The sequence below is a fragment of the Anoplophora glabripennis genome, unplaced genomic scaffold (genome assembly GCF_000390285.2).
Source record: "Anoplophora glabripennis isolate ALB-LARVAE unplaced genomic scaffold, Agla_2.0 scaffold9, whole genome shotgun sequence".
In the NCBI taxonomy this organism is placed as follows: domain Eukaryota; kingdom Metazoa; phylum Arthropoda; class Insecta; order Coleoptera; family Cerambycidae; genus Anoplophora; species Anoplophora glabripennis.
In genome coordinates this window covers 2,353,199-2,363,190 of record NW_019416258.1, presented here as the reverse complement: position 1 = coordinate 2,363,190, position 9,992 = coordinate 2,353,199, and the positions used below count along the sequence as shown (strand labels likewise).

The 9,992-nt window shown below is 32.3% G+C and overlaps 1 protein-coding gene across 1 annotated transcript; it reads left to right on the top strand.

Moving 5' to 3' along the window:
- The first annotated feature begins 4,560 nt into the window (after positions 1 to 4,560).
- Positions 4,561 to 9,691, top strand: LOC108908887 (ionotropic receptor 21a-like). The gene is made up of 5 exons (XM_023457293.1): positions 4,561 to 4,957; positions 5,013 to 5,153; positions 5,202 to 5,394; positions 5,444 to 5,642; positions 9,108 to 9,691. Exons 1-5 carry the CDS (start codon positions 4,576 to 4,578, stop codon positions 9,678 to 9,680), a joined length of 1,488 nt encoding a protein of 495 aa, XP_023313061.1. The 5' UTR covers positions 4,561 to 4,575; the 3' UTR covers positions 9,681 to 9,691.
- Positions 9,692 to 9,992: the final 301 nt, after the last annotated feature.

Genomic DNA, 9,992 nt, shown 5'->3' with positions numbered 1-9,992 from the left:
AATATTGTTTCTTTTCTAATTTTTTTTATAAATACAAAAATATACTCAGCAATAGAGAATTAAAAAATAAAAATAATTAGGAGAAAAAAATGAGACATTGATACTAAACCACTTACCCACTCAGTATGTCTCCACCCAGAGAGTAGTACAAGACAAGAATAAATTACTGTTAGTACTAGATAATTAGAGTTTATGTAATCAAAAGATTGTCAAAATTAAAGCGGAACAATATTGTTTCATTTCGAATATTTTTTAAACAAAAACATTTTATAGTATTAAAAGTAAAGTGAGTAACAAGTACTTAAAAGAAGAGAAAATTTAAAAAAACAAGAGCATAAAATAAGAGATAAATTACTTACTCAATCTTTTCAACAACTTAGTAGTAGTTCCTTATCAACCAAAATGGCAACATCCCCTCTAATTTTAATCTGAAACAATTTGTTATTGTTAATATTGAACGGGCATCATTGAATAAAACGTAGGTATATAAATAAAAAGTCAGCACCATAAACCATAATCACGGCAGATGATTTGCTCAAAAAATAGTTCTCATCATGATGAATCAAATAAGTACCTTCCATACAAAGCGTTCCGAAATGTTGGGATACAGCTCGATCACACAGTACTGAGACCAATATATCACACGAAGTCACAAAGACACAAAGTCATATTTCTTGGATATAAAAGAAAATGAAACATTTTTTAATATCACCTTCCTTTGAAAATGGAGCTTACCTCATCCCCTTTAACACCACATGTCCCAAATTTTATTTAAATGTTTTGTATCCTCACAGTAGACCCATACTATCGAGTTTAAGAGACCCTGTACAAACAAGAAGTCAGCTGCCCAAACCTAAATCATTGGGGATATTCACTCAAAAATGAATACTCATCATATATACTGTATGTAAAATACTTCAGAATTTATTTTTATTTTAATATTTTAAGTAAGAATACGGTTTCAATTTTAAAATTTTTTAAATAACATTAATTCTTTGGTTATCGAGGAACAATACAAGACAATAGTAAATTTAAATAGGAAAATTGAAATACGTGACAAAAATTACTTACTCGATATCTCCTACTTGTATTCTTCATCGACTAAAAATGGTCACATCCAAGCACTCTAGTGGTATGCCACCTGAAACAATTTATTTGTGTCAATATTGAACGGATATTGAACAAAATATCAATAATAGCAAACGAAAAGTCAGCTGCACGAACTTTAATCATTGCGGTCGTTCATTCAGAAATGAATACTCATCATATTGAACTATAAAATACTTATGAATTTATTTGTATTTTCGTATATAGGGTGATTTCACTGTAAATGCTGAAATTGCAGGAAATGATTGTCAAAAAAGAAGTAGAGATTGCTCTAAACTTTTTCCTAGGGGACGCGGTGTACAGAGTAAGTTTACAAAAAAAAGTTGTATACAGTATGTTCACTGTTAGAATGGAAAAGAAGGAAAATATTTTTATTTTTCGCTTTACGAGGAAAAGGCATTCTTGATTAAAATTTTCGCCTATCTTTAAAATGCGGTTGGCATGGAGAACTTTCATTTTGCATGTACAGGGTGATCAGAAAATCGGTAAATATAAAAATCGTTCAAGAATAAACTTCCTTTGTTTTAAACAATACAGAAATATGTTATTAATAAAAGTTGCTTAGAATTAAAATGTATACTATAATTTCAATTTGTATATGAATTGGCCTACATTAATAGAAAGGACAGACAAAAAATTTTATTTATTTTACGAGAAAAAGGCACTCTTGATTAAAATGTTTGATTATCTTTGAAGACAATTTAAAGATATTTTAAAGACAAACAAAAATTTTAATCAAGAATACCTTTTTCTCGTAAAATGAACAACAGAAAATATATATTTTTGTAAATTTTAACATCCTGTAAACACACACACAAAAAATATGACAAAAATTACTTACTGGATATCTTCAATATATTCTTCGTCGGCTAAGAATGGTCACATCCAGTCTAGTGTTGTGCTATCTAAAACAATTTATTAGTGTCAATGCTGAACGGATACTGAATAAAATATCTATAACAACACAAAAAAGTCAGCTAAACGAACCTTAATCATTGCGAATGGTCGCTCAAGAATTAATTCTAATCATACTGTAAAATAGTTTTTAATTTCATATTTATTTTAAGTAAGAATCTGGTCTGGATTTTGAAATTTTCTACACAAAAATGTATTTTTTCGATTATGAAGAAACAAATTCGACAATTTAAGGAATAAATTTAGCAACTGAACATTTAAGAGAAAGAAAATTCAAATAAAAGAAACAAAAAATAAGACGTACACAACTTCCTGAATCTCTTCAAATAAGTTTCGCGGTTATTTTCCTCATTCTCTCAAAAACGGTCACATCCAATACTGTAAGGTGCTACCTGGAACAATTTATTATTGTCAATATTAACCGACCACAACTGTTATAAAGTACTTCGGATATTTTTTAACGTTTTAAAATGTAGTTCAAAATGAACAATTTACCTCAGTCATTACAGAAGCCCCTTCACTAATTTTTCTGCGTGTTACAAAAACATTCAATGATCCTTAATGGCTTCAGCTTCAGCATCTCCAAAAATATATACAGTAATTATACGAAGTAGCTGCAAAAATATATNTATTGTAAACACCACAGATAACAGGTAAATATCACAACGACGATTGCAAAATCCGAATTCAGTATTCGGAGTCGCTGAGGCCACGTGGCGAATGACGCTAGAGACTACAGTTGTCCAGCTATGTAGTGGTTGAATGTACTATAACTTCAATATTTTTTTTCTCGGAAACTATAAGGATTTTACAAAAATTTTTTTTACGATATTCATTCCATTTCTCATGCTGCATCTATTCCCAAATTTTTTGGATAAGTTGTGAATCACCCTGTATATGCTGCGAATCAACATTAGAACCGACCCACTGCCCATTGCCGCCGCTATAAGAGGTGCCGTTCGCACTTTGTAACATGAACCTTTAAATAAACGCTATAAGAAATTCAAATATCAACCAAATTTTTTTGGTTCCAAAGACAAGGAGCCCACGAAAAAGTGGGGGTTCCCCGACAAAAAACGTAACACTAACAGATTCCACATGTCATAAAATCCCTGTGTACCAAATTTAGTGGGGTTCCGAGGTATAAAAAAGACTATTCTTAGGGGCAGACTTCAGGGAGGTGTAACTCCGAAAGAGGGGGGCGACTTGACAAAAATACGGGTTCCCTAAATCTGTCTTGAATCTACGTCCGTATTTTGTTGCAATAATTTCGGGACACCCTGTATAAAAAAATTACAGTGTTCTATGTTCTTTTAGTAGAAGTCAAAATTCGAAATAAAATATTAGATGTTAGTAACAACCAATACAACACGTAACTTACATCAAAATTAAATTATCTGCGGATCTCGTTCGCTATTTATTTTTCTGAAAGAAATTTAAAATTAGACAAATTGTTTCAACTTAACAAAATTAAAACATAATAAAATAAAAAATTCAGTCTAGTATAAAATCATTAGAATGGTTATAAAACCAATATTCATCACTAGTTAATTTAAATTTAAACTGTCAATCATTCCGTAACTGAAAAAATTATATGTTTTTAATTAAAACTTTGTTTCACAATAATCCTTATAGGAAAACAGCTATAACTACAGTTGATAGAATGAAATATTTAATTCTAGAACGGGTATTATATATTTCCTTATTTATCTGTAAAGTACAATATTTTATCTTCAATGTAAACTAAAATAATAGTGTTAATCGATGTCTCATTATACAGGGTGTTCAGGAAATAGGTGCAAATTATTTAGAGGGTAATTCTACTCATAAAAACATTGGTACAACTCGTTTTCACACGTTTTTGAAAATTCAATAATCCCAAAATTAATTTTTGATTTTGGTAAATTTATAAGGCTATGCAAAGTTATCAAAAAGTACTTATGGACGTTATTTTGAACTTTTTTCGGAACACCCTGTATGTTCTTACAATAAATAATTAACTTATCTTTCAAAGTTAAAGGGGAGCTGTGAAATAAAACATCTGTTCACAATTCTTTCCTTTGGCCTCGTTGTGTAATTTCTTCTTTAATATCAGACGTTTCACACCTCGTACAACACCTGGTACATTGACGGTCCAAGCTAAAAACACAGAAATATTAGGTTTTTTTTACTTAAAACATTTTAAAACCCAAAACTCCCCACGCCATAACACATTTTCAGAAATATTTTTCATGAAAAATATAATTAATCATCACTCTTTATAGTTAGTCTAATACTTAATAAAATATTGAAGAAAGTAAAGCGCACTTATCTTATATGCAAAACAGTGTTGCACCACGACATTCGATTTAGTAATTATCTTCCTTTACCCTATGTTCTAACCTTGGTTTATTTTCCTAAAAAAAAATTTTTAGATGTAAATTTTTTGTATGTAGTTACTTTATACGCCTTTTTTAAAAAGCTTTAAGTATCTGCACAACTAAGGAGTGTTACATACTCACCAAATACACGAATATCTTATTTGATTCAAGTTCTGGTGAAGCAGTTGCACAAATGGTGCAGAAAAGGAAGGCAAATCTAGGCCTAGGGGGCCTTTACATCACCCAAGATAGAATCGATAGGATTGCAATCAGCCAATGGCATTCCCAAGACTGCGCCGTTTTCATATCTTTAACATCAACTGCACTACCGAGGTATCGGGCTATAATGGGACCATTCCATTGGACCGTCTGGTTGGCAGTAACTATTATTTACATGCTTGCAATATTCCCTCTGACATTTTCCTATAAACTCACTCTGAAGGGTTTAATAACTAATCCCGAAGAAATGGAAAACATGTTCTGGTATGTCTTTGGTACGTTTACGAACTGTTTCACTTTCAGCGGAACCGAAGCTTGGAATAAGTCGGATAAATTTACCACAAGAATACTTATTGGTAGTTTTTTTAGAAACATCGCGATTTCAGTACGATTTACTTCGCAATGTTTCAGGATTTTACTGGTTGTTCTCAATTATCATCACAGCGTGCTACACCGGGTCTATTATAGCGTTTGTAACTATTCCAATATATCCAGCCGTGGTAGACACCGTAAGGCAGTTACTTGACGGAAGATATCAAATAGGGACTTTAGGTTAGTTAATAAGATAACACTTTCCAATTTCCTGACGGTGCTTTTCAGATAAAGGAGGATGGCCACACTTATTCGCAAACTCATCAGATGAAGGTACTGAAAAACTACTAAGGCATTTGGATCTTGTTCCCGACGTAGAATCTGGATTAAGGAATACCACCAAGAGCTTCATTTGGAACTATGCGTTCTTAGGTTCCAGAGCCCAGTTGGATTACATCGTCAGGACCAATTTTACAACAAAGTAATACATTAATTAAATCTAAACACAATTTTCCTTCATAAAATTTTAGGAGCAAGAGATCCATTTTGCATATCAGTGAGGATTGTTTGGCACCGTTCAACATTGGTGTTGGATATCCAAAAAATTCCATATACAGCGAGATACTCGACGTTGGAATTCTGCTAGCTCTACAGGCTGGCATCCTCAACAAACTAAAAGCAGACGTCGAGTGGGATATGATGAGAACCGCCACTGGAAGGCTATTAGCGGTGCAGTATCTCTTTTGTACTAAGGGGTGTTCCAAAACAGAGTCTTATATCTAAAATTACTTGTTTGGTAGGAATTTAGTCAAGTCGCATTAAGTCAGTACACGGCATAAAAAGTATTCCAACAATAAAATAATTAATAAAGAGTAAACACAAAATGATCCGTCTGAAGTGGGACACCCTGTAGATGTAATAAGTTATTAGCGATTTCAAAAAAAAGAAGCATTGCCGATAAATATTTAGTTCGTGACTTCCGGTTGTTACTTTTTCTTTATTAACCTGGATTAGGTCAGGAACTGTAATAAAAAACAACTATTGCACTTTCTGTTGACGTTTCGTCGTTTCTGTTACATCCTCAGCATTACCTATGTGCTACGCGAGTTACTGTCTACAATTATACAGGATGTCCCTGAAAAGTATGGACAACGCTTGGCCACAGATTCCTTGGATGAAACTAGGGCTATTTAGCCTAACTTACGTATACACAAAAGTGCACGCCTACTGGGATATAACCTTCTAAATATAGAACAGATAACCTAGTTTTTTTCAAATAATTTGAAAACTATTTTTCTTAGAAACTTCAATATGAAATCAGCAAAAGACGGTTGCAACATGAATTTAAGATTAATGTTTGGGCTAGTGTTACTGGTAGTTTTTTAATTGGTCCTGTTATATTACCTGCTACATTGAACGCAGAAAATTATTTAGAATTTCTCCAAACGAGATTACCCTATCTGCTTGAAGAGCTACCGATAGCACTACAAATGAATATGATTTTCATGCATGATGGGGCTCCTCCTCATTTTACCTTATCGGTAAGGCAATACTTAGATGAGCACTATCCTAACAGGTGGGTAGCTAGAGGAAATAATGTCCCGTTAAAATGGCCACCTCGATCCCCGGACCTAAACCCATGTGATTATTTTCTTTGGGGAGCATTGAAGACCAAAGTTTATAGCTTTCCAGTAAATACAGAAAACGAATTATACAAAATAAAACTAATGCCATGACAACAATGTTATGCACAATTATTGGATAAAATTCATTTAAATTTTAATTAAATGAATTTAATTAAAGAAGAATTAATGTCTGCGTTCAAGAACAATGATATCATTTTGAGCATTTACTGTAATATTATTTTAATGTGATTTCAAAATATCAGTTTAGGTTTATTTGAAATGTTAATGTTGACTTTCTTAGGTGTTAATGTTTATTTAAAATACTAGTGTTGATTTCTTAATTTATTGATTGACAATGCTAAGACTAAAAAATGTGTAGTTAATTTTATTTTTTTAATGTGTTGTTTTTTCATTATTATTACGTACTTTGAGGCTGCAGTTATAAATTATTTTTTTTAATCCGAATTTTTGCCCATATTTAATATATAAAAGATGCCAATTTTACTTGAAATCCATTAACTATATCAAAATTTTGTAAGAGGCAAAAAATCTTCTAAAATAGTGCTTATTTTTGAAAATATAAATTCTGGCATCACTGGCGTACACACAAAAAAGTTACGGGATAGCCAGTGGTGCACAGGCACTAGAAAGAGAACATCCTAAACATGTATTCTCCAAATACCACCAAATACTATATTTACATTTCCCTTATTTAAAAAAAATATGTGTATCAATTTTGAAGTTTTTAAGAAAAATAGTTTTCAAATTATTTGTAAATAACTGGGTTATCTGTTCTATCTATTTATAGGCTATTGATTATATCCAAAAAAACCGGGTTAAAAGAAACTATGACTTTCAAGCAATTTTATTGCATGAATTGTTCAAAGGGTCATTTTAGATTAAAAAACCGCGGAGTGCTATTAAATTAGAGGGTGGAAATTGGAGATAGGGGTGAAAATGCACCCCTTTCAGTTTTTTAATTGTAGCTCGAAAACGAAGTAAAATGTCGCTATAGTTCATAGCAAACATTATTTAGAGAATTGAATTTCCCATCGAAATGGCTTAATTAAAAAATTCAAAAGGAAAATTTTATGCAAAAAATCGTTAATAAACAATTTGAAAAAAGCAAAAAATTAGATTTTTTGATTTTTTTTACTTTTTTGCCTCTAGGTTTTTTTGAGTAAAGATAGATATCGGCTTGCTTCATAAAAAAAGGAGATAAAGTTTTCTTAAAAAAAAAGAGGTTGTACAGTATTTTTGGATGAGAATTGACTGATATATGGCCGCTCAAACTTAGCCAATTTTTCGATTTTCGTCGCGTTCTCTTATACGTTTTAATTCTCATGTTTTGCAAAAAAAAAGGAAATAAGACGTTCAAGGATTGTCATCACATGGCTTGTTCGAAGGGTCATTAAAAATTAAAAAACCGTAGGGTGCTATTAAATTAGAGGGTTGAAATTGAAGATAGGGGTGAAAATGCACTTGCAGTTTTTAAATATAGTACGAAAACGAAGCAATAGTTCATAGGAAAAATTTTGTAGAGAATTGAATTTCCCATCGAAATGGCTTATTTAAAAAAAAAAGAAAAATTTTATGAAGAAATCGTTAATAAACAATTTTAAAAAAAGTAAAAATTAAGATTGTTTGATTTTTTACTTTTTTGCCTCTAATTTTTTTTAAGTAGTAGTGGGCAAAGACAATTGCTCTACAAAACTAGATGAGATTCCCTTCAAAATGATGCGTTTTCAAAAGTTTTTAGACTAATATTGACTGAGTTATAACCAGTCAAACTTAAATATTTTTTAGATTTTTGTCGTTTTTAACATAAATTAATTTATTAACGATTTTTTGCATAAAATTTTCCTTTTAATAATCCATTTCGACGGGAAATTCAATTCTCATAAATTATTTTTCCCACGAACTACAGCGAAATTTTGCTTCGTTTTCGAGCTACAAACTAAAAACAAGGGGTGCATTTTCGCCCCTATCTTCAATTTCCACCCTCTAATTTAATAGCACTCCGCGGTTTTTTCATGTAAAATGGCCATTTGAACGATTTATGTAATAAAATATCTTGAACGTCATAGTTCCTTTTAAAATTCTATAATCAATAGCCTATTAGAAGGCTATATATCAGTAGGCGTGCACTTTTGTATACAGGTTTAGAAAGTCCCCATGGTACATCGGCCGTTACATGAAAGCGATAAAGTAGACAAGAATGGTTACCTTGAAGACGTTTCATAATATGAATAGTTCTAACCCAAAACGGGCGGTGACTATTCAGATTATGAAACGTCTTCACTATAGCCATCCTTGTCTATCGCATGGATTTCTTTACTTTACTTTGTCGCTCTCATGTAAAGGCAGATGGACCATGTGGATTTTCCAGCCCTGTATAAATAGATTATGCTCAATAAACTTATTTTCATCCAAGGAACCTGTGATCAAGCGTTGCTCATACTTTTCAGGGACACCCTGTATATTTTTTGAAATAAAAGTACATTTTTGTTCCTTGTTCCTGACCTAATTCAATCGAAAAAAGAACAAAACAATAATGGACTGTTTTCAGGCGAGTTCCAAGGTTGGAGGCATCAAGGCACTGTCCTACGAAGACAGGGCGTTGAACCTAGACGACACCCAAGGAATGTTCCTGCTGTTGGGGGCGGGTTTTTTGGTTGGAGCGGGCGTTCTCATGTCTGAATGGTTAGGCGGTTGCTTCATGTTTTGCAAAGGCAAGAAACGAAACGACAGTGTGAGTTCAATCGAAAGCAATCCCAGGTCGTACGAAGGGAGAACACCACGGGAGAAGCTCAACTCTATCCAGTACGTCCGCATGCGCAACAGATTGGACAGCACTATAGATTTGGAACAAAATTTCGATTACGAAGTGCCTCGCGCTAAAAGGGTACAGATGAAAAAGCAAGAGTCGAATGGGGAGAATCACGTAAACTGTGTGGTACATGAAGTGGCAGATTCGCATAGCAGTGGAGGAAGCAAAGATTCTGACGATGATGACTTTAATGAAGAGATCAATAAGATTTTCGAAGAAGTTTTCGGGGAAAAAAACGTGGACAGTGACAGCTCTCACGAGGAAGTTACCGATACTTGCGACAAAGAGAATGTTATTGAGACGACAACTTAAAAAATATATATCTAACCCAGAGGTTTATCAATAGTAGATGTAATAAATTACTGTTAGTACTAGATAATTAGACTTTATGTAATCAAAAGATTAATAAATTAAAAATTAAAGCGTAACAATATTATTGTGTCATTTCGAATATTTTTTAAACAAAAACATTTTATAGTATTAAAAGTAAAGTGAGTAACAAGTACTTAAAAGAAGAGAAAATTTAAAAAAACAAGAGCATAAAATAAGAGATAAATTACTTACTCAATCTTTTCAACAACTTAGTAGTAGTTCCTTATCAACCAAAATGGCAACATCCCCTCT

Bases quoted from the DNA above. Each gene is read 5' to 3' on its own strand.
- LOC108908887 (XM_023457293.1), top strand. From the start codon at position 4,576: ATGGTGCAGAAAAGGAAGGCAAATCTAGGCCTAGGGGGCCTTTACATC. The intron at 4,958-5,012 runs GTAGTTTTTTTA...GCAATGTTTCAG, and splicing joins TACCACAAGAATACTTATTG to GATTTTACTGGTTGTTCTCA. The intron at 5,395-5,443 runs GTAATACATTAA...ATAAAATTTTAG, and splicing joins AGGACCAATTTTACAACAAA to GAGCAAGAGATCCATTTTGC.